The sequence below is a fragment of the Phoca vitulina genome, unplaced genomic scaffold (assembly GCF_004348235.1).
Source record: "Phoca vitulina isolate PV1807 unplaced genomic scaffold, GSC_HSeal_1.0 scaffold4, whole genome shotgun sequence".
NCBI lineage: Eukaryota > Metazoa > Chordata > Mammalia > Carnivora > Phocidae > Phoca > Phoca vitulina.
This window is the reverse complement of record NW_022589707.1, coordinates 81,984,589-82,010,200: the sequence shown is the minus strand read 5'-3', so window position 1 is coordinate 82,010,200 and position 25,612 is coordinate 81,984,589. Positions and strand designations below refer to the sequence as shown.

General features: G+C 36.2%; 1 protein-coding gene across 1 annotated transcript in view; it reads left to right on the top strand.

Annotated features, from left to right (window-relative positions):
• Positions 1 to 25,612, top strand: part of COG5 (component of oligomeric golgi complex 5) — a 303,390-nt gene that overhangs the window by 2,781 nt on the left and 274,997 nt on the right. Inside the window, exons 2-5 of the mRNA XM_032402369.1 lie at positions 2,605 to 2,744; positions 6,080 to 6,137; positions 11,039 to 11,093; positions 11,194 to 11,263. Of these exons, the coding sequence (XP_032258260.1) occupies positions 2,605 to 2,744; positions 6,080 to 6,137; positions 11,039 to 11,093; positions 11,194 to 11,263 (323 nt within the window). The remainder of the gene's footprint in view (positions 1 to 2,604; positions 2,745 to 6,079; positions 6,138 to 11,038; positions 11,094 to 11,193; positions 11,264 to 25,612) is intronic.

The window sequence follows — 25,612 nt, the reverse complement described above, 5'->3', positions numbered from 1 at the left end:
TTTCATTTTCTCCACCTACTTCCAAATTTTTGGTGTTTGCCTGGCTTCTGAACTCAGTCTTCTCCATTTCCCTCTTTTTGTGCATTCCAAAATTTATTCCTAAATCATCTTTTTTTTTCATGGTTTCAAAATTAATATAGATGCACACAAATACACGCATAGATGGTCCTTACCTCCCTTCTGAGCTATAGGATTACTGTCTACTGGACATTTCTATCTTGATAGTGAAAAGGCATGATTAGTTTTACATACCAAAAATTACATATGAACAAATAGTTCAGGTGCTATATGTGAAAAAGTGAGATTACTTCATTTTTTTTTTTTACCCCTTTCCTCTAACCTTCTCTGTTACCATCAACTGCATGTGGTTAGTTAGATGTGTGCTTGTTTCCCATGTAGACTATGAGTTCCTTGGAGGCAGCAATACGTTCGTTTTTATCTTTATGCAAAGATGCCTAGTGGTCGAGCTTAATGCAAAGCTGAATTCCCTATGTCAGTTACTCAGTCAAGAATCATCCTTGGGGCGCCTGGGTGGCTCAGTCGTTAAGCGTCTGCCTTCGGCTCAGGTCATGATCCCAGGGTCCTGGGATCAAGCCCCGCATCGGGCTCCCTGCTTGGCGGGAAGCCTGCTTCTCCCTCTGCCACTCCCCCTGCTTGTGTTCCCTCTCTCGCTGTGTCTCTATCTTCAAAATAAATTAATAAAATCTTTAAAAAAAAAAAAAATCATCCTTTTACTTCTTGCTCTACCTAATCACCCATTTTCAGCTTGTCTCTAAGTCCTACACATTATACTGTCTGAATATTTGTCAAATTAGTCACTTTTTTTTTTTTTTAGGGCCATTGTCTTAGGCCTTCATCATGTCCCTTGGGCTGTTAACAGAGCACCTTACTGGTGGCCTCTGCAGGTCTATTACATGAGTGTACTGGTAAACCAGCTTTCTGGTAAAATAGGAAAAGCCCTGATTTTGTAGTGTATGCCAATTTCTATGGTATAAATACTCTCATCATGGTCAATTTTTAAGATGCCTACATGTGATGTCCCCTAGCTCACACAATTCCTGAAAATTGAACCGTTGGCTCTCAGGAGCCAATATGAGCCAGCTCCAGCACACCACTGTGTGACTAATCCCTTTTCAGTCATCCTCCATACTGCTGCCAGAAACACAAAGCTGACAGTGCTCTTTCTTATCTTTAACCTCAGTGAGATACAGTCTGAACACTTTAGAAGTCTTTACCAGTCTCTTTTTAAACTGCCCTCTCCGCCTTCCTTTGGAACCTCAACTCCTATCATTCTTTCCCCTTTTGCCCAGCACACACACAGTGTGATCTAGACACACTGATGTCAGCGTTGCCCTTATTTCTCAAAATATGCTATGGCATTTGCTGCTTCTAAACCTTCCCTCTTCTTGGAGTAGCCTTCTCCACTTAGCTGCCTCGCAGGATCCTTAATTCTGAAAACTCCCTGGCAAACTGGAAGGAAATGGGGATCCCAGAATTAAGGCCAAAGTAGCAGTTTTTCTTTCACTTTGAGAATCATCAAGAATGAGTCTATGCTCTTTGCGGAATGCTACTTGCAGAATGCTACTTGCAGCTGATATATAGATGAATTGATTCATTTAACCGTATGGAACACCTGCCATGTGTCAGGCATTGTTCGGGCTCTAGGGATGTGGGAGTAAACAAAACAAAGCTCTTGCCTTCATGGAGCATACATTATATGGATAGAGACAATGGTTGCTGGTTAGTTTTATAATCTCTGTCAGGGTGGTCTTACCTATATCTCCCACACGGGTGGAAGATAGTGGTTTTATGCCTACACTGAGCTCAGTTCCCCATAACTATTTTTACCTCTTAATTCTCTCCATTTGTTTTTCACCCACAGATTTTTGGGTTTCTGTACTGAAAGATATCTTAATACCTAGCATCACTTCTTTTTTGGGTTCATTAAGGGTCTGTTTTGAACATAGGCTGTCTTTCCATTTAGTTATTTTACCCATAAATCCTTAGTTTCAGTAACACCTGAAAGTTTGTGTTTGCCTATTTCTGTTAAAATTCCAGCTTCACTTTATTATGACAGCATTTATGCATTGATTTAGAGATATCGGAGACCATAAATATCAAATATAGTCAATTTGCCTGAGGTCATTGTCAGTGACCTTGTTGCATTAAAGGCTATGGTTAGTAGTTAATTTTTAATTTTCTACTCAATATGTTCCTTTTGACTCACTGGTAAAAGTTAACTTTTAGCAGTGTAATATAGGGGTTCAGAGTGTGGGCTCTACAGCCTGGATTCAAATCTCAGACAGGTTGGACAAGTTGCATGCCCTGTCTTTACCTGTCTCTTCATCTGTGAAATGGGGGAAACGATAGTTCCAGCAGGGTTGTGTGAGGATTGAATGCATTAATATGTTTAAAGTGCGTGGGTCAGTGCCTCACCCACAGTAAGCTCTCAGTGAATATTACCACTCTCTTCTCATTTACAACAGTTCTTGGTGTTTAAGAAGATGTCAAAGTATGTTATCTATAACTGTTTTGTTGTCTGCTATCTGTGGTTTAGTGCAGTGCAATTAATAATTAAAGACTTATCCTTGTTTTTTCCCCTAGAGTGTTACAGTGATTTTTTAAATGAAGACTTTGATGTAAAGACTTATACTTCCCAGTCAATTCATCAGGCTGTAATTGCTGAACAACTAGCAAAACTTGCCCAAGGAATCAGTCAGTTGGATAAAGAACTACACCTACAGGTATTTCCAATCTTTTTTTTTTTTTTTTAAAGATTTTATTTATTTAACAAAGAGAGACACAGTGAGAGAGGGAACACAAGCAGGGGGAGTGGGAGAGGGAGAAGCAGGCCTCCCGCTGAGCAGGGAGCCCGATGTGGGACTCGATCCCAGGACCCTGGGATCATGACCTGAGCTGAAGGCAGACGCTTAACAACTGAGCCACCCAGGCACCCCAGGTATTTCCAGTCTTCTGGATCATCTGGATTCTTCAACCTAAAACGATAATTTATCACTTGTAATCCTTGCATTATTTAATCTAAATGCATATTTAAATGAGCAAATGTGTAACTTACCAGTGTGGCTTATTTTTCAAAGTATGTTTTTGAAAAGTTTTCTATAAACTACTTTTTCTTAGTTGAAAAACTAACATACCCCTCTCTCCAAAGGGGTATGTTATACTTTGTTTTCACTACCTTAATAGATGTGCAGTGAATATAGGGGGCTGAAAAATAGGAAACCTTTGACAAAAGTAATAGGAAATGGAATTTTGGAAGTAGAACACTGAATAAGAAAAATTGGTGTGTTCACATTGGCACTTCCCACTTTATGAACACAAAATGTAATATTTGCTGAAATTATAGAAAGTTGATAAATTTGTGGTAGAACACAATATGGGGAATTAGGAGATGGGTCCTAATCTCAGCTGTGCTGGTACCTTTCCTATCACTTAATGTCTTTGAGTTTTGCTTTTAAAAAAGGAAATCTATTAAATGGGTTGGAGTGAATAAGGAGGAAGAGATTATAGTGGAAGATCTTGAAGGTTCCTTCCTTTTCTACAATTCTGTAATTTTATAGGGAGTTTTATAGTATACTTCCTAGTGTTGGCTTTTGTCTGTTGAGTAGGCACTTAATAAATATTTAAATGAATGAACAAATGCATGAATATATAGACTGTTTACCAGGAAACTTAGATCTAGTATAACAGGAGACATATTCACTTAAATTTTTTGTGTTATACTTTATCAGTTGAAAGAGTAGCTTAGGACTGGGATGACTTCTAAGGTCACTTTAACTTTGATTATATATTATATATCTTAATTATATAATTATATATTTTAATTGTCAGGATTCACATTAGGCTGTGGGGATAGAAAAATGAACATATTTCCCAGCTCTCCAAGGACTCACAGACCAGTGGCAGATACAGAGAGAAATAATGAGAGGCAAGTGATAGTACAAAACGTTCATAAAAGCAGAGGAGAATGCACTTAACTCTGCCTAGGGTTCTCAGGGGTGGCTTTTTGTAATAGCCACCTGAAATTCTTTTTTGTGGTTGGTATTTTCTTTTTTTTTTCAAGTTTTTATTTAAATTCTAGTTAACATACAATGTAGTATTAGTTTCAAGTGTAGAATTTAGTGATTCATCACTCATATACAACACCCAGCGCTCATCACAAGTCTACTCCTTAATCCCCATCACCTATCTAGCCCATCCCCTGCCCACCTCCCCTCCAGCAACCCTCAGTTTGTTCTCTATAGTTAAGAGTCTGTTTCCTGGTTTGCCTCTCTCTTTTGTTTCCCCCCCATGTTCATCTGTTTTGTTTTTTAAATTCTATATATGAGTGAAATCATAAGGTGTTTGTCTTTCTCTGACTTAATTTGCTTAGCATAATACTAATACCATCCATGTCGTTACAAATGGCAAGATTTCATTCTTTTTTTATGGCTGAGTAATATGATTGGTATTTTCTTTATTTCTTGCATGCAGTCCTCTCTTTGCAGGAATCAATAAAAACTAAAAATTTATTTAACATCTCTTACAGGGGACAAATTACACTTATAGTAGTCTGGGATATGAAGTGGAAGCCTAGTATGAGATCTGAACCTGCTATAATCGTTTTTCTGCAGAAGCAAAATTGGGATAATGCTAACCAAACCCATAATTTTCTTTTTTAAATATCATTGAGATGACTAAAATAACAAAAGATGTGATGAAGTATGTATTAGTTGGGGCTTAGGACAGGAAACAGAGACCACTCTAGGTATTTAAAGCAGGAACATGTTTAATACAGAGAACTGGATGCTTCTGAAGTCAGCCAGTGTACTGAGTTGAAGGATCTACCTTCATAGATGCAGTGCGGAGGCCTGGAAGTTCCAGCCATTATCGCCCATGCCACTGCTAAAATTCTGCCACGGGGTATCTGATAACTAAATTCTAGAATGATTGATACGGCTTTTCCAACCATCTCTAAATTCTCAGGTCTCAGGACCTTGCTCATTACTAGCTGAAACAGTAATAGGGAAATAGCTTTCCTTTCTTTTCTGTCTTCAGATCTCTTGGAAATTCATCCAGCTGGCTGCAGGAGAGTTTAGGAAAGTCTAGTTTTAGGAGTTTCAACATTTCCAAAGTATTCTTCACACAGGAAAAAGAAGAATAGAGAATTAAAATTAGTCTTGTTAGGATGGACACATCGATGACCGTATCAGTGGACTGGGGAGAATTCAGACATGTTCTGGCCATCTTAACAGATGTAGGAGACCAAAAGTAATGGTTATTTTAGATGGATGTGATAAAAAAGGACTTGATAGAATAACAGTGATATCTGAAACAGGACAAAGTGGAGGATGTAGGGGTTCCAGTGAATGAATCCTTGCTGACTAGGAGCTTCAGTTTCCAGCCTAGATAGGAAACTTCTTATTCATTGGAATTGAAAAGGTACAAAATGATAAGGATTCTTGCATTATTCTAAAAATTTGTGTGATTTCTTGATATTTCTAGGAATCTCTTGCATGTAGTCTTTAACTCTTAAACTTTGAGGGTTTTTGATGTGATCATTCACACTGCCCTAATTTTCATTAAAAAAACCAGTCTTGCACAGGGAAAAGGATTTGCCGTGACCCTGGGAAACTGAAAACAGATGTTGAGGGATAGGTGGGTACTGACTCTGCTTTATCTTTTCAGATTAGAATATGCTGAATTAAGTTCAAGACCTAAGAGAATCTAATGTTTAAAAACATTTTTACAGGGAAAGCATATAATAGCATGGCAAAAATCAGCTGGTTTGGGGGTTTTTTTGTTTCTGTTTTTTTATTTTGTTTTCAGTTTTGGCACAACTCTACCTGCACTTCCCATTAGGAAAGCAACGGGCTGGTGAAAAGGCTGTGTCTTCTTCGGCTCTACATTCAACTATAAGCGTGTTTGTGTTTCTACTAATAACTCATCTCAAGTAAACCTTTAGCACCTGTATTTTTTTCTTCTGTGTCAGTGTTTGCGCCCTCTAATATGGAGAGAGACCTTTATCCTACCTTGTGGTTACAAAGAAAAGTCCCTAATACAGCAAATTCTTAATTTTCAGGTTGTTGCAAGACATGAAGATTTACTAGCACAAGCAACTGGGATTGAGTCTTTGGAAGGTATGTTTCCATTAAGTACTATAAATTAGATTGAGCTAGACCAGGGATTGGTAAACTTTTACTGTTAAGGATCAGATAGTAAATATTTTAGACTTTGCAGGCTATACCATTTCTGTTGCAACTACTAAACTCACTCTGCTGTTGCAGAGTGAAAGCAGCCAGATAATATTTAAATGATTGTGGCTGTGTCCCAATAAAACTTTAATAAAACTTTATTGACCTCTGAGCTAAACTATTTGGGTTCAAATCCTTGCTTTGCCACCTAATAGATATGTGACTATGGGAAAGTTATTAACCTTTTTGTGCCTCCCTTTTATGTATAAAGGAGGAGTATTAAAATGTACCTATATGGTATTATTTTGAGGGCTAAGTGAATTAGAAAAATGGTTAGAACAATTCCTGGCACATATTTAGTGCCTCTATAAAATTAACAGAAAATTGTTAATTAATAAAAATATCAATACCACCAGAGTGAATAATAGTGGAAGTAGGCTTGAATACTTTCCTTATTTTTGGCTTTCTTTGAAACTTTTTTCAATGAAAGTATAATAGAATAATGATACATTGGGGGCACCTGGGAGGCTCAGTTGGTTCAGCGTCTGACTGTTGATTCAGCTCAGGTCATGATCTCAGGGTTGTGAGACTGAGCCCCGAGTCAGGCTCCGTGCTCAGTGCAGAGTCTGCTTGAGATTCTTGTTCTCCCTCTCCCCTCACTTGTGTGCATGTGCGTGAGCACTCCCTCTCTCTCCCCAAATAAAACCTTAAAAAAAAGAATAATACATTGGATTTTTATTTTTATGAGTCTTATTATTTTTGATTGGCTAAATCTTCTATGAATTTTTCATTCTCTTGATTAAATTAAACTATGTCTTATAAATATGGAATGTTAATATGTTTTACATTATCACTTGTGTTGTGATTACTATTACTGATCCTTACACATTAAAAGAAAACTAAGTGATATTCCCTATGTTGATCAAATTCTTGAGGAGGAAGGATATTGCTTTCTAGGATGCAATATTCTTTAATGCTTCCCCCAGTATTTTTTATGCACTCAAAGGCATTAACTTATTCTCAGCATGTATACTGTTTCTCAGACATCCTGATGAAGAACTTAGTATTTGAGGGAATAATAGTTTGTTATTTGAATATTTAGGATGGATATCAGACTATGTTTTTGGGAAAACTGAGTACTGACCACTTCCTATTGGAAATTAATTATTTTTAATCTCATAATATTTTATGTGTTTCTGGAAGCAAGTAAATAATATCTTGTTTTAATGGTGATTTTTTTAAAAAAACAAATGATAAGTGATTTTTTCATTTGTAAAACTCGTAAGAATGACTAGTAGTACATTGATTCTGAGTGTATTTAGGAGTAGATGAATCATCACAACAGAAATAATTCTCATTGTGGTTTTCTTATATGCGTTTAGGTCTATAATGTGATTGTTTTTCCCAAAATGCTTTCAGTGATTATAACATTTAAAATATATGGTTAGACTGAGTTAGAATGACTGTCCATTGGATGAGTATATGAGGTACAAAGACTGCCTTCTCTGAGTTCTTATGATAATCTAAGCATCTTCTCTGGATTATTTGAACATAAAACGTCAAAGCATGAATTAGCATTCATTTTGGCATGATGTGTATCTCTGAGCACTTACTAGAAATTTGAGATACTGAAAAATAAGTGATCTGTATTTGAAAACAAATATTATCCCAACTTCTACTTCATCTGCTTTTTTCCCCCCAAATACTGAATTTTTTTTTTGCTACGTAAGTAGTTTGGTAGTACGTTTATTGAACCTATTTTATTAAAAGTTGCCCCCTATTCATTTTCATTCGTTTATTCATTTAAATATTAGTTGAGAATTTGCTAGGTTCCAGACAGCTATAACAGAGTCCCTGTTCTTACGGGATTTAGAGGTATATTTAATTAACCCTATTTTATTGAAAAGAGATATCCTCATTCCTTCATTCATTTGTTCACTTAAACAGTAACTGAGACCTTGTTAGGCACCAGGCACCTATGAACAATAGAGTCACTTTTCTTATGGAACTTATGTTCTAATGCAGGGAAGCAGACAAAGAAAATACACAAATGGGAAACTTCAGATATTTTTAAGTCCCACAAAGAAAATAAAATGAATGATTGGGTGGAGGAAGGGGAGTCCCTTACTTACTAGCTAGGATGGTCAGGGGAGGCCTTTTTGAGAAGATGACGTTTGAGCTGAGAACTGAATGATGAGAAACAGCCACCACATGAAAAGTGGGAGAAGAGTGTTGTAAACTGAGAGACCAATAAATGGGAAGGTAGGAATTACCTTGGGATGTATGAGGACAGAAAAAAGGCCAGTATGAGAGGAATTTAATGAATGAGGGAGAGAATTGTAGATGAGGTTCTTGGGAAAGAATTTTGATTTTTTCATTCTAAATACAGTGGTAAACCATTGGAGGGTTTTTATTAGGGGTATGATGTATAAGACTAATGCTCTAAAAAGTTTTCTCTGATGGCTCTATAGGAAAGTAAGTAGAATCAGGGGTACCAATTTAGAAGATACCAGAAGAGTAGAAATGATGGTGCCTTGGATTAGAGTGGTAGATGTGAGAGGGGAAAGTGGGTGGGATAAAATGGGGGCAGAGCTGATAGGGTTTGTTGATGGGAGATGAAAGGGCTGAGGGAAAAATGTCACCAAGTGTGATTCCTAAGATTTTAACCTGAAAAATGGGATAGATGATGGTATGGGTAACTGAGATGGGTTAGAATGGAGAAAATTATAATTTTGATGGGGCAGAGGTGGGACAGAAGTTATCTTGGGTGTCTTAAATTAGAGGTGTGTGTGTGTGTGTGTACGTACGTACATAGGTAGGCAGGCAAAGAAAATCTAGATATGTGTACATATTTGTGGATGTGTGTGTATAAAATTGGTATTTTATTGAATAGATAGTGTTTAAAACATTGGAATTGGGTGAAATCCCTAAGAGACATTGTAGATGGAGAAGTGAAACTGAGGATAAAATCTTGGAGTACTCCAGCATGTAGGATTCTAGCAGAGGAGGAGCCACTAATACAATAGAAAGAACCCCAGGGAGTGTGATAACTTGGAAGCCCAGAGGGAAAAAAAATGTCTTAGGGAGGGAGTGATTTAACTGTGTTGTGAATTTCAGAGAATTGAGCAAGATGGAACTGACAATAGGATTTGGCACCTTGGGGGATTTCTGGTGACCTTGATGAGATCTATTTTGGTGGAGTGTATATGAAAGTCTATTTGAGAGTGGGTTGTGGAGAGAATAAGATGTAGGGATGTGATGATAACAAGTAAGGGCAGTTCATTCCTGGAGGTTTAAGGTCAGGGAACCATAAAACCAGCAGAAAAATGGGAATTCTCCGGTCCCAAGAGGATTCTATTGGACTGAGCCATACTAAAGCTTAATTGTATCTGATAATGTTTATTAGTTCTACTATTACTTCATCTAATATATGACAGAGTTCTGTACCTAAGTTTATTTAGAATGTTATGTTTTAAAACTACAACTATAGGGCGCCTGGGTGGCTCAGTTGGTTAAGCGACTGCCTTCGGCTCGGGTCATGATCCTGGAGTCCCGGGATCGAGTCCCGCATCGGGCTCCCTGCTCTGCGGGGGGTCTGCTCCTCCCTCTGACTCTCCCCCCTCTCATGTGCTCTCTCTCTCATTCTCTCTCTCTCAAATAAATAAATAAAATCTTTAAAAATAAAAAAAATAAAAAAATAAAAAAAAATAAAATAAAATAAAACTACAACTATGCCAGTTAAATGTGAAAACTGAGTTTAAAGAGTGGAGTTCAAAATAATTAAAACTGTAATATTGAAAAGCTTATTTTCAGGTATATAAAATAGTAAAGTTTAAAATCTATCTTCCTGAAAATATTTTTACAGTTTTGTAAGAAGTTAACCATCATGTTGTGTATGTAGAGAATAAAGACGATACTATCCTTGCTCTCCACGTGTATTACTTATCTAGCATATAATTAATTTAATAAATATTCATTGCCATTGGAAGTAGTCTAAGTTAAGCTCAGGTCATACAGTAGTGAATGAAAAATACACTTTCCCTAACCTCCAGGAATTTACAGTTTAGTGAGAGAGTAAAAAATTAAACAGATACGCAAGCGGATATGTAATTACCTAATGTGATTAGTGCCATGAAGGAAATGTATGCTGTAGAAGAAAATAACAAGAAAATCTAAATCAGTTGGGGGATCTTTTAGTAATTGTTTCTGTTAAGCCAAGGCTTGACGAATAGTGGGGGTTTATCTAGTGGGAACTTGGGGGTGCAGTTGAGTGTTGGAGAGAAAGTACACCATTTCCAGATGGTGCAGGGCCTTGAAGACCAAGCTGTGGACTTCAGTTTTGACGTGGAAGCAAAGGGGAGACTGGAAGGGTTTTAGCAGGGAATATTGTGCTACAATGTGCACCTTTAAAGAGCACTCAGGCTTCTTCTTTTGTGACTATAATACAATACACATGAACTGTACTTTAATTTCATACATACTATACATAATTTCATACATACTATAATTTAGTACCATTAATTACATTTACAGTGTTGTGCAACTATTACTGTATAGTTCCAGAACTTTTTCATCACCCAAAGTGGAAAACCCTATGCTCCTTATTCAGTCACTCTCCATTTGTCAGACTTGTTTAGTGGAACAAGATTTGGAGGGGGAGACTACTCAGAGGCTTTAAAAATAGTGCAGGTAAAAGATATTGGTTGTTTGATGGTGGCAGAAAAATTGAAATTTTTCTATATATGGGTATGTGTACATGTATGATTTTTTCTTTTAATAATAATTTTTTCCCCCAGTTGGAGCCCTTGTAAATTTGTGAAGTAATGGAAACTATTATGTTTTCCTAGGTGTTCTTCAGATGATGCAGACAAGAATTGGAGCTTTACAGGGAGCTGTTGATAGGTACTTTTGTTCATTTTTGTAAATAAGTGGAATGGAAAGAAATTTAACCATTGATATTTTGAAGGTGATTTTATTGTCACTCCTCTTTGTTTTTCTTTAGGATGAAAGCAAAAATCGTGGAACCATACAATAAAATAGTAGCCAGGACTGCACAACTCGCAAGACTTCAGGTAGGTTCCCACTTTTCATTTCTTTATACTTTATTATTTATTTTGTTCTTATAAGTGGACAAATTCAAGAGAATGAATTCTGAGGAAATAAGGGGATATGAGATGAAAGGGGAAAAATACTAAAGAGCTTTAAGATACACAGGGTTTTTTTGTTTTTTTTTTGTTTTTTTTGTTTTCTTTTGAGAGAGAGGGAGAGAGAGAATCTTTTTTTTTTTTTAAGATTTTATTTATTTATTTGACAGAGAGATAGAGAGCACAAGTAGGCAGAGAGGCAGGCAGAGGGAGAGGGAGAAGCAGGCTCTCCACTGAGCAGGGAGCCGGACATGGGGCTTGATCCCAGGACCCTGGGATCATGACCTGAGCTGAAGGCAGACGCTTAACTGACTGAGCCACCCAGTCGCCCCAGGAGAGAGAGAATCTTAAGCAGGTTCCACACCCAGCACGGAGCCCAACCGGATGAGGGGAGCTTGATCTCACGATCCTCAGGTTATGACCTGGGCCGAAATCAAGAGTTGGATGCTTAACCGACTGAGCCACCCAGGCACCCCAAGGTACACAGTTTAAAAGAATACAAATCTGAACCATTCACGTGAATTATTTTCATTCTTATTATTACAGTGTATAATAATTTACTAACTTATTAAGACTCGAAATTATTTGTACAATAGAGAACAGGAAGAAACCTAACATTTATGCCGTGACCAAATGTAAGGAACCCAAACTTATAACTTGTTCTAATAGGAGTGCTTGTGCATTTTTTGGGAAATTCAGTTTTTGATTAGATTAGTGATTTTATGACCTTTATTTTTCCAAATATTTTTTCTGTTCCTCCCCTTTCCTTCTGGGACTGCAATTACAAATGTACCAGGTATCTTAAGAATGTCTCACAGATCACTGGATTCTCTGTTCATTTTTTTCCACAGTCCTCTTTTCCCTGTGTGTTCTGTTTTGGATAATTTTTATTGCTTTGTTTTCAAGTTCACTTATCATTTTTTTCTGTACTGTTCAATCTGCCCCAATCTTATTCAGTGTATTTTTCATTTAAGACATTTTTGTTTCATCTGTAGAAATTTGATTTGGGTCTTTTCTTACTTTCCATTAATCTACTTAACCTTTTGGACATACAGAATATTATTAAAATAACGACTTTAATGTCTTTGCTAATTTATAGAGTGTGCCAGTCATACCATAGTCCAGTTTGAGAACATTTCCATCACCACAAAAAGATCCCTCAGGTCTGTTGGCCATTGTCTTATTTTATTTGGGCTGCTATAACAGAATATCATATATTGGGTGGTTTATAAAGAGAAATTTCTTTCTCACAGTTCTGGAGGCTGGAAGGCTGAATCAGGGTGCCAACCTGGTCATGTCCTAGTGAGGGCCCTCTTTTGGGTTGCAGATAATCATTGTCTTTTCTTTTTTCTTTTTTAAACTAAGTTTTTAATTTTAATTCCAGTATACTTAACATATAGTGTTCCATTAGTTTCAGGTGTACAATATAGTGATTCAACAATTCTATATATTACTCAGTGCTCATCATGAATAGATAGTCATTTTCTTGTTGTATCCTCAAATGACAGACAGGGCAGGAGAGATTTCTCAGGTCTCTTTTATAAGGGCACTAATCCCATTCATGAGTTGTTCGCTTTCATGGCCTAATCACCACCCAAAGTTCCCACTTCCTAATATCATCACATTGGGGGTTAGGATTTCAACCCATGAATTTTTTTTTTAACATTTCATTTTTTTTTTCCTTTATCATGTTAAGTGTACTCTTTAATCCCCATCAGCTATTTCCCCCTTCCCCCACCTCCCTCCCCTCTGGTAACCATCAGTTTGTTCTCTATAGTTTAGAGTCTGTTTCTTGGTTTGTCTTTCTCTCCCCGCCCCCCTTTGTTCATCTGTTTTGTTTCTTAAATTTCACATGAGTAAGAGCATATGGTATTTGTCTTTCTCTGACTGCCTTATTTCGCTTAACATTATCCTCTCTAGCTCCATCCATGTTGTTGCAAAAGGCAAGATTTTAACCTTCGGTCTCTTCCAGCCGTCATGACGTACCTATTCTCACTCCCAGTTCTAGGCAGTCGCTAATCTATTTTCTCTCTCTATTGATTTGCTTTTTCTGGTCATTTCATATAAATGGAATTGTACAAGATATAGTCTTTTGTGTCTGGCTTTGTTCACTTTGCATAATGCCTTTGAGGTACATCCACGTTGCAGAATGTCTTTAGGAGTTCATTCTTTTTTTTTAATTGGTGAATTCTGTTCTATTTTATGGTTGTAACACGTTTTGTTCATCCATTCACCAGTTGATGGATATTTGGATTGTTTCTAGTTTTGGCTTTTATGAATAATGCTGCTATGAACATTTGCTCACATGTATTTGCATGGACCTGTGCTTTCATTTATCTTAGGTAGATTTCTAAAAATGGAATTGCTGGGTTGTATGGTAAGTTTAATTTTTTAAGGAACTGCCATATTGTTTTCCAAAGTCCCTATACTATTTTATATTCCCATCAGCAATGTAGGAGGGTTCCATTGTCCGCACATCCTTACCAACACTTGTGTTCTCTCTTTTTTGATTATGGGCCTTCAAGTGGGTGTACAGTGGTATCTCATCAGGATTTTAGCTTATGTTTTGTGAACGGCTAATGATATTGAGCATCGTTTCATGTGCTTATTAGTCATTAGTATATCTTCTTTAGTTAACTCAGTCTATTCATATCTTTTAGGCGTTTTAAAATTGGGTTATCTTATTGTTCTGGTTTTTTTTTATTGAAGAATAATTGACACACAATGTTACATTAGTTTCAGGTGTACAACATAGTGATTCAACAACTGTGTACATTATGCTGTGCTCGCAAGTGTAGCTACCATCTGTCATTATATAACACTATTACAGTACCATTGACTGTATTCTCTATGCTGTACCTTTCATCCCTGTGACTTACTCATTCCATAATTGGAAGGCTGTACCTCCCACTCCCCTTTACTCACCCCTTTCCTGTCTGCTGACCATCGGTGTGTTCTCTGTATTTATGGGTCTGTTTCTGATTTTTATGTTTGTTCTGTTTTTTAGATTCCACATATCATTGAAATCATATGATATTTGTCTTTCTCTGTTTGACTTATTTCACTTAGCATAATACTCTCTAAGTCTATCCAAATTGTTGCAAATGTCATGATCTCATTCCTTTTTATGGCTGCATAATATTCCTGTGTGTGTGTGTGTGTGTGTGTGTGTGTGTGTGTATGTATGTATACACCATGTCTTCTTTATTCATCTATCAGTGGACACTTAGGGTTGCTTCCATATCCTGGCTATTGCAGATAATGCTCCAGTGAACATGGGGTGCATATATCTTTTTGAATTAGTGTTTTTGTTTTCTTTGGATAAATACCCAGTTAGGAATTTTTTTATATATTATGCTACAATATATAATTTGCAAATGTTTTCTCACAGTAAATGATTTGTAAATCTTTCTCCCAGTCTATTGCTTGACTTTTCTTTTTTTTTTTTTTTTTTTTAGGTTTTATTTATTTATTAGAGACAGCAAGAGAGGGAACACAAGCAGGGGGAGTGGGAGAGGAAGAAGCAGGCTTCCCGGGGAGTAGGGAGCCCAATGTGGGGCTCGATCCCAGGACCCTGGGATCATGACCTGAGCCGAAGGCAGACGCTTAAGGACTGAGCCACCCAGGCGCCCCTGACTTTTCATTTTTAAGTGGTGTCTTTTGAAATAGAAAAATTGTAAATTTTGATGAAGTCCAAATTATCAAATTTTCTTCTATGGATTGCTAGCACCATTTCTTGAAAACAACTTTTCTTTCCCTGTTGAATTTTTTTGTTGCCTTCATAATATTTGATTGGCTAAATATGTGGGATTGTTTCTGGACTCTTTACTCTCTTCAGTTGATCTAGTCTTTTGCCTTTATATTAATAGTACACTATCTTTTTTTTTTTTTTTTAAAGATTTTATTTATTTTTCAACAGAGAGAGAGAGAGACAGCGAGAGAGGGAACACAAGCAGGGGGAGTGGGAGAGGGAGAAGCAGGCTTCCTGCTGAGCAGGGAGCCCGACATGGGACTCCATCCCAGGACCCTGGGATCATGACCTGAGCTGAAGGCAGACGCTTAATGACTGAGCCACCCAGGCGCCCAATAGTACACTATCTTGATTACTGTAGCTTTTTACTAAGTCTTCTTTCAGCCAAATGATCTTGAAAAAGGATACTATTTTAGTACCTTTGCAATTACCTATGAATTTTAGACTCAGTTTACTAATTTCTACTAAAAAGCTGGTTAGGATTTTTTTTCTAGTATCATTTGTGTTTTTAATATATTAGAAATTTCTTCTTACACAATATTTTATTCTATTTTTTGTAGTGTAAGAGGTGTTATTTTTATTTTATTCCCATTATTCTCTTTATTGAGAGTATTGGCGATATTTTTGTCTCACTCCTAGAGTACAAAAAGGTAGTTTTAGAATTGCAAACCCATATTACAATGAAAAGCAAGATAATTCAAGTTCTTCTTAGAATAAAGTCAGTTTTGTTCAAGGCTAATCTCATAGCTCTGGCTGATACTCATCTTGATGAACTTTCTTATTTTCTTTTTAAAATTTATTTTTTATTTTTTAATTTTTTTAATTTAAATTCAAATAATAACATAGTGTATTATTAGTTTCAGAGGTAGAGTTCAGTGATTCATCAGTCTTACATAACACCCAGTGCTCATTACATCATGTCCCCTCCTTAATGTCCATCACCCAGTTACCCCATCCTTCCACCTGCTCCAGCAACCCTCAGTTTGTTTCCTATGATTAAGAGTTTCCTATGGTTTGTCTCCCTCTCTGATTTTGTCTTGTTTTATTTTTCCCTCCCTTCCCCTATGCTCTTCTGTTTTGTTTCTTAAATTCCACATATGAGTGAAATCATTTGATAATTGTCTTTCTCTGATTGACTTATTTCACTTAGCATAATACTCTCTAGTTCCACCCATGTCGTTGCAAATGGCAAGATTTCATTTTTTTGATGGCTGAGTAATATTCCATTTTATATATATATATATATATATACCACATCTTCTTTATCCATTCATTTGTTGATGGACATCTAGAAAAGCTGGTTAGGATTTTGACTGGAAATGTGCTGCATCCATAGGTGAGTTTGGGGAGAATTGACATCTTAACAATATTGAATCTTCTAACTCATGAATATGTTATCTCTACATGTATGTAGGTCTTCTTTAATTTCAGCCATATTTTGATTTTGGTTTTGTTAAATTTATCTTTAAATATTGTTTTGTTACTGTACTAAATGGTATTTTTTAAAAAATTCTATTTTTCTATTGTTCATTGCTATTTTATATAGAATTGGTTTTTGAAAATTGACTCCATAAAGGAAATAATGAAGGTTTTTATTTATTTATTCTTTTAAGATTTTATTTATTTATTTGAGAGAGAGCACAAGCAGGGGTGGGGAGGGAGTGACAGAGGGAGAGGGAGAAGCGGACTCCCTGCTGAGCGGGGAGCCTGATGCAGGACTTGATCCCAGGACCCTGTAATCATGACCCAAGCCAAAGGCAGAGCTTAACGTACTGAGCCACTCAGGCGCCCTGCAGGTTTTTTAAATTAAGTTTTCCCTTCATATTGTTAGTAGGTATAGAATAACTTAATGCCGATATTGTTTGAAGATAAAGAATGTGGATAAGACAATGAGGGATTGATAACTAAGCAGCTCTGATTTTCTTAGTAAGCCATTGGAACATCTCCTGTGAGAGAGATTGTGTTAGTCATGGCAGAAATACAAAGATGGGTGAGATGGTACTTGTTTTCAAAAGTTTACGTTATGGTTAAAGGAAATATAACTATACAAAATGACCTAATAAAATACTGATTACATAAATGCCAAGATAAATCAACAATAATTCACAGGACAGAGAAATTATATGCAATTGGATTGCTTTCTGAAGTTTTTAATGCTTAAGAAAGGAGATAGCCTTAAAGAAGTAGGCTGTGGACAGCTTTGAAATAAATCTTTAAGAATGAATGCAATTGATAAAGGTTTTAGAGAATAGGTAGGATTTGGGTAGGCTAAGCTGAGAGTAGGGAATTATAGACAGAAGGAAGAATATGACAAAGGCACGAGGTGGAGGTTTGCAGGGCATATCCAGAGAATGGCAATGAAAGTGTGCATTAAAAGGATTAACTCAAGCCGTTTCCCCTTGTCCTCCTTACTTATTACATGTATCTGTCAGCATACTTCACTAAAGACAGACCTGGCTCAATCATCTTTACAATGAAAGTCTTTACATCAGTTTCTGGCTTTAGTACCCATAGTAATCCACCCATCATTCTGTCCTCACTCTTCTTTGACTCTAGTAACTCCAGTTATGATCTTCATCTGAAGTCTACCTGAACCATCTACTCCCATGACCATACAATTCACCTCTGAAATCCTAAACCCTTATGATCCAATTTCTTTTTTATATCTCCACTGATTTTCCAGCTTTCTCAGTACCTTACCTCAGACCTGTTATTTTTTTTAATAGCTTTATTGAACTATAATTCACCTAATTGTACAACTAAATTTTATGAACTTCCTGCCCCCTCTAACTCTCCAAATTTGGTCTGTACCTGTACATTTTTTTGTCTTTCCCAAATTGCTTCTTTCTATCTAAATCTTATTCAAGTTTTTTATTAAGCTGTATATAAAGTATAGGTTTTTTTTTTTTGGTCTGAAACTATATCTTTAACTTTTGTAGGTAAGTTAAAGATCTGTCCAGAAAAAAATGTTTTTATATTCATTTTTATCATATTTGCCATCTTTAGAATTAACAGTACCATCTTTTGATTCTTTTTATGTATTTTCTTGTAGTACTGTGACTTTTCAGTTACTAAAAGACCTTTAATGTTAGATGCAAGCACAAAATCTATTAAGGACCTAACAGAAAAGAAGTGTTTAATGAGTTAGGCTTCTATGTGTTGGAGAGTGTTGGTTTGGTCTATAACACAGGTCTATGTTACACATTGCACTTATATTTTGACTTCAATGTGACTACTTTTGATAGAATTTTTAATATTTGGGGCACTTTCTTGAATGGAGAATACACATCACCTGTATTTTATTTTTTTAAAGTAATCTCTACACCCAATGTGGGGCTCAAACTTCGTTAGAACCCTGAGATCAAGAGTCGCATGCTCTGCTGACTGAGCCAGCCAGGCATTCCTCATCACTTATATTTTAGAAATTTCTAGTTTGTCTTTTAGATTTATTAAATAGTAACTCATTAACATTAAGTAATCATTACCTCTTTAAATGTTAATAGACTATTTATGCAAGTAATCGTTCAAAACTTAGAAACTCAAGAAATTCTATTGCCCCAGACATTTAAAAACTGGTTACAAACTTACTTAACCAAATTCTTTTAAACATTTAAACTAAACCATAAATTTGATAAGATTTTCTTTTTTAAAATTATTTTTTTTATTTAAATTTTAGTTAATGTACAGTGCAATATTGGTTTCTGTAGTAGAATTCAGTGATTCATCACTTACATAAAATACCCAGTGCTCATGCTAAGTGCCCTCCTTAGTACCCATCACCGATCTGGCCCATGCCCCACCCACCTCCTTCCATCGTTCCTCTATTTGTTCTCTTTTGTTAAGAGTCTCTTATGGCTTGTTTCCCTCTCTCCTTTGTTTCTTTTTCCCCTTCCCATATGTTCATCCGTTTTCTTTCTTAAATTCCACATTTGAGTGAGATCATATGGATTTGTCTTTCTCTGACTGACTTATTTTACTTAGCATAATACACTCTAGCTCTGTCCATGTCATTGCAAATGGCAAGATTTCATTCTTTTTGATGGCTGAATAATATTCCATTATATATATACCACATCTTCTTTATGCATTCATCAGTCGATGGACATTTGGGTTCTTTCCATAGTTTAGCTATTGTTGATAATGCTGCTATAAACATCAGGGTGCATGTATCCCTTTGAATCTGTATTTTTGTATCCTTTGGTTAAATACCTGGTCGTGCAATTGCTGGATTGTAGGATAGTTCTATTTTTAACATTTTGAGGAGCCTCCATACTGTTCTCCAGATGGCTGTACCAGTTCGCATTCCCACCAACAGTGCAAAAGGGTTCCCTTTTCTCCGCATCCTTGCCAACACCTCTTGTTTCTTGTGTTGTTAATTTTAGCCATCCTGACAGGTGTGAGATAGTATCTCATCATGGTTTTGATTTATATTTCCCTGATGATGAGTGAAGTTGAGCATCTTTTCATGTGTCTGTTAGCCATCTGGACGTCTTTTTTGGAAAAGTGTCTATTCATGTCTTCTGCCCATTTCTTAACTGGGTTATGTGTTTTTCGGGTATTAAGTTTGGTAAGTTCTTTGTAGATTTTGGATACTAATAGATTTTGGATACTAACTCTTTATCTGATATGTTTTTTGCAAATATCTTCTCCCATTCCGTAGGCCACCTTTTAGTTTTGTTGCTTGTTTCTTTGCTGTGCAGAAGCTTTTTATCTTGATGAAGTCCCAATAGTTCATTTTTGCTTCTGTTTCCCTTGTCTGTGGTGACGTGTCTAGTAAGAAGTTGCTATGGCTGACGTCAAAGAGGTTTCTGCCAGTGTTTTCCTCTAGGTTTCCTTTCTCACATTAAGGTCTTTCATCCATTTTGAATTTATTTTTGTGTATGGTGTAAGAAAGTGATCCAGTTTCATTCTTCTGCATGTTGCTGTCCAGTTTTCCCAACACCATTTGTTGAAGAGACTGTCTTTTTTCCATTGGGTATTCTTTCCTGCTTTATCGAAGATTAGTTGACCATATAGTTGTGGGTCCACTTCTGGATTCTCTGTTCTATTCCATTGATCTATATGTCTGTTTTTGTGTTATGAAAGAAATTGAAGAGGACACAAAGAAATGGAAAAGCATTCCGTGCTTATGGATTGGAAGAACGAACATTGTTAAAATGTCTTTATTACCCAAAGCAATCTACACATTTAATGCAATCTCTATCAAAATACCATCGGGATTTTTCACAGAGCTAGAACAAACAATTCTAAAATTTGTATGGAACCACAAAAGACCCCAAATAGCCAAAGCCATTCTGAAGAAGAAAAACAAAACTGGAGGCATCACGATGCTGAATTTCAAGCTATATTACAAAGCTGTAGTCATCAAGACAGTTGATATAGTTTCCTAAATGCTTTAAACATCTTCAAGAGCAGACTGCAAAACATATAACATACTGTAGTGATTATATTCAGACCAACTCTGGTAACAGAAGTGCAAATACCATCGATTTGGTTTTTTGGAATATATATCTTCTTAATCTTATTCCAGTTTTTAATTCTTTTTTCTTTATTACTATTTTTTTTCCTTCAGGGTTAGAACAGTCTTACTGTATCCAAACAAAAAAAAAATTCTGTCTCCCATCAGCAAAATTCTTTAGTTAATTTATTTGTGGTTATGGCATGGCATCTGGTTTAATAGTCTGATTTAAGCCTGAGTAACTGCTTGTTAGCCTGAGGCCCTTTTCATAATTAAGTTTCACATGTTACATCATATGATTTTTATTCTCTGCATTTTGTTTAGATTGTGCATTTTTAAAACTTGGTATATTTAGAAATATTTTTAGTTTTGTGTATCAGTTGTATCTCATGGCTTGTCTCATGGTTACATAGATTTTGTTGAAAAAAACAAATGTGTCTTAACATATAATTAATAGATTCATCTAAAGGACTTATCTATACAGGAATTGGCAAACTTTTTTTGTAAGTGGCCATGTAGCAAATATTTTAGGTTCTTGGGCTACCATATCTCTGTTGCAACTATTCAACTATGTTGGCTGTGTTTCAGTAGAATTTTATTTACAAAATGAGGTGGAATATTATTTTTGTCTGCCAGTTGCTAATTCTTTTTCTGTTCAGTGTAGATCTGTTTTCTTTGGGACATTCAGTTAATCAGTTTTGAAGTGTAGTGTTGGACTTACTTTTTAATTGTATGTTGTGTGTGACTACTGGTGGACTCCTCTTCTAGTTATTACATGAGATCTTTAGAGATTGGTGCTGATTGATACAAGACTCCCAGTTTTTCTGGTTGTTAAGTACAATCGATAGTACTAATCAGGCCTTTCTGTTTTGAATACTACTACTTTTTCTGGAGTCATTTGGTTCAAAATGATTCTTGTTTAGTTTTCTATGCTTAATTTTTTTTCTTTGTTTTATAAACCAATATGCACTCAAAAGAAATGAAATACTGATATATCTGTATTAACACTTATTAAATCATTGAAAAATTATACTGTTCTGCTTATCTTCCTGTGACCATCTTTGTCTCCTTCAGATTATTCTTTTCTCTTTTGAGTATCAATTTGTACTTAGGATCTTTCATAGACTCAACCTCTTCCAATTAATATTATGTTTTATTTTTAGTTTTTTTATTTAAGATTTTATTTATTAAGATTTTATTTATTTATTTATTAAGATTTTATTTGACAGAGGGGGAGAGAGAGAGAGCACAAGCAGGGGGAGCAGCAGGGAGAGGGAGGAGTAGGCTCCCTGCAGAGCAGGGAGTCTGATGTGGGGCTCACTTCCAAGACCCTGGGATCATGACCTAAGCCGAAAGCAGATGCTTAACCAACTGAGCCACCTAGGTGCCCCTATTTATTTTATTTTAGAGAGAACATGCACGTGAATGGGGTGAGGGACAGAGGGAGGGAGACAGAATCCTCAAGCAGACTCCCACCCAGCATGAAGCCCCATGTGGGGCTCGATCCCAGGATCCTGAGATCATGACCTGAGCAGAAATTGAGAGTTGGATGCTTAACCTACTGTGCCATCCAGGTGCCCCATCTTCCAGTTGGTTTCAGTTACTGCACTCCTACTGATGCTCAAGCTATCAGTTTGATCATTTGGAATCCATTCAAACTGGCTTTGTTTTTTCAGTGAGCCATTGCCATTTTTGAAAGTATCTTTATTCTCTGAGGGTGATGGAATGTTCTAGACCCAGTCTGATGCTTCCTGCTAGAAGAAATAGGATTAACTAACTGCTAGGCATCCTGGTTTCTTTCTTTCTTTTTTTTTTTTTTTTTAAGATTTTTATTTATTTGACAGAGAGAGACACAGCGAGAGAGGGAACACAAGCAGGGGGAGTGGGAGAGGGAGAAGCAGGCTTCCCACGGAGCAGGGAGCCCGATGCGGGGCTCGTGGGATCATGACCTGAGCCGAAGGCAGACGCTTAACAACTGAGCCACCGAGGCGCCCCGGCATCCTGGTTTCTTTCAGTGAATAATACTATAAACCAAAATTTGAATGTAGGGGAATTGATGAGAATTGATGCTGTTAGCAGCTTTTTATAATGGACGTAGCAGAAGCTATTTTTTTATGCTCATTAATTCGCATTGATTTTTTTGTATTACGTTGAAGAGTTTACCATCTTAATCATTTTTAAGTGCACTGCTAAGTATATGAACATTGTTGTGTAACAGATATCCAGAACTTTTTCCTCTTGTAAAACTGAAACTCTAAATGCCTTAAATATGAATTTCTCTTTCTCCCTCCTGTCTTCCCTCTTAGAGCCCACCTTTCTACTTTCTGTTTCTTTTTGACTAGTTTAGCTATTTATATGAGCAGAATATAGAGTATTTGTCCTTTTGGCTTATTTCATTTAGCTTAATATCCTTGAGGTTTATCTGTGTTTTAGCATGTGACAGAATTTCCTTCTTCTTTAAGACTATACATTCCTTTGTATGTATAGACCACATTTTCTTTATTCATTAATCCATTGATGGACATTAGGGTTGCTTCCACCTCTTGGCTATTATGAAGAATGCTGCAGTGAACATGGATGTGCAAATATCTCTTGAGATCCATTCTGCTTTGAATTGCTTTGGAGATATACCCAGACCATATGGTAATTCTATTTTTAATTTCTTGTGGATCCTCCATCCTGTTTTCAGTAGTGGCTATACCAGTTTGCATCCCTACCAGTAGTGCCCGAGTTCTCCAGCTTTTCTGCATTCTCGTCAGCACTTGGTATTTTTTGTTCTTTTGGTACTGGCTATGCTAATGGGTGTGAGGTGGTATCTCATAGTGGCTTTGACTTTTATTTCTACTACGATGAGTGATATGGAGCATCTTTTCATATGCTTGTTGGCCTAGGTATATCCTAGGAATGGGATTGCTAAGGTTATAGGATTTCTGATCTTTGGCTTTATTATGTAATGCCAAACTATTTTCCCTAAGAGTTATGTCATGCATACCAGCAGTATATGAGTTGGCGTTAGTTTGTATCATTGCCAACATTTAGGGTTGTCAAACTTCTTATTTTTTGCCACTTTTGGGTGTGCCATCGTTTCTGTTTCGTTTTTCAGGGAAGTAATTACTAAAGAGACTGAATACCTGAGATAAGTCCTCTGTTGTGGTTTCAAATAAACCTTTGTGCTTGTTCGTTCGTTCGTTCTTTCTTTCTTTCTTTCTTTCTTTCTTTCTTTCTTTCTTTCTTTCTTTCTTTCTTTCTTTCTAATATCTAGCTGGATAAAAGTGAAATTTACCATTTTTTTCTTTTAGGATTGGTGTTTTATTTATTTATTTTTTTGTCTTGTTTAAGAGAACTTTCTCTACCCTGAGCTCATGAAGATATTCTGTATTGTCCTATGTCATATGTTTTGGTCTATAATATACCTGCAATTGTTTCTAAGTTTACTGATCTATTTTTGTCAAGTGTCTGATCTGCTGTTACTTCCTTCCTGTGTGTTTTTGATTTTACATATTTTTCATCTCTAATATTTTGTCTTTTTATATCTTTCCTTTCTAAATTTTATACTTCTTGAATGTATAGAGTATGTTTATAATAGATATTTTAGTATTCAGATCTTCATTATTTCTGGGTCTGTTTTTGTTGATTGACCTTTCTTCTTGTTATGGGCTTTATTTTTTTACTTATTCATGTGCCTGGTAAGTGAGGACTGGTTTTAATTCTTTGTTAGTGCATGTCCAGAGCAGCCTTTAGTCAGGCTAATTTATAGGTTAGTCCTAAACGTTTACTTCTAGGTCTTTATACTGTGAGCTTTGTGATTTGTTTCAGTAATTCTTTACCTGTGTTTTCTCTTACACATGTACAGATTGGTACTTCCTGCCTGTCCAGTTCTCTGTCCATAAACTCCAGCTTTTTTGGTTCTTCTGAAGTCTGATCTCTGTTTCCTCACTGTGGAGAGACTGTCATGTTCTGTTTCCCTTACCTTTCCCTTTGCTGGCGCCTGAAAATTGTCTCCCCGCAGGAAATTAGGATAGTTAAGTTCATTTTCTTTCTTTTCTTTTTTAAAAGATTTTATTTTTAAGTAATCTCTACACCCAACATGGGACTCAATCCCACAACCCCGAGATCAGAGTTGCATGCTGCACCGACTGAGCCAGCCAGGTGCCCCAAGTTCATTTTCTTCGTTTTCTTTCTTCCAGGGATCACAGTCCTGTGCTATCTGTTGTTCATTGTCTGAAAATGATTTCATGTACTTTGTGCAGTTTTCTGGTTGTTTAAGATGGGAGTGTAAATCCAGCCTATCATTCCATCACATTGGAAGTAGAAGTTGCTTTCAGTTTTAAAAATGGAGTTGTAAGTCACATGCTATAAAATTCACCACTTTAAAGTGTATTTTTAAGTGTAAAGTGAGTGGTTTTTACTATTGTCATGAGGTTGTGCAACTAGCACATCTAATGTCAAAACATTTTCATTACCCCAAAAAGAAACTTTATGTCCACTAGTAGTCACTCCCCTTTACCCATGCCCTCACCAACTCTCTAATCTGCTGTTTGTGCCCATGGAGTTGCCTATGTTGGACATTTCATACAAATGCATCATACATTATGTGGCATTTTTTGTCTGGTTTCTTTCACTTGAAAGCATAAAGCTTTCAATGTTCATCTTTGTTGTAGTATGTGTCAATACTTCATTTCTTTTTAAGAACAAATAATATTACATTATATGGACATACCACATTTTTGTTTATCCATCCAGTTTGTTTTCCCATCACTTGATGGACATTTGGGTAGTTTCTACTTTTTGACTATGATGAATAAGAACTGTTATAAATATTTTTGTATAGGTTTTTGTGTGGACATATTGTTTTCAATTATTTTGGGTGTTTACTTGAGAATATGCAAGGTCATATGCTACTTGTTTAATATTTTGATGTATCAAATTAATATGTGTACAATGTTAAATTTAGACAGTGTTATATGTCAGTTATTTCTCAATCTCTGGAAAAAGAAACTTTTTGAGGAATGCCAAACTGTTTTCCAAAGCAGCTGTACCATATTCCATTCCTGCCAGCAATGTATGA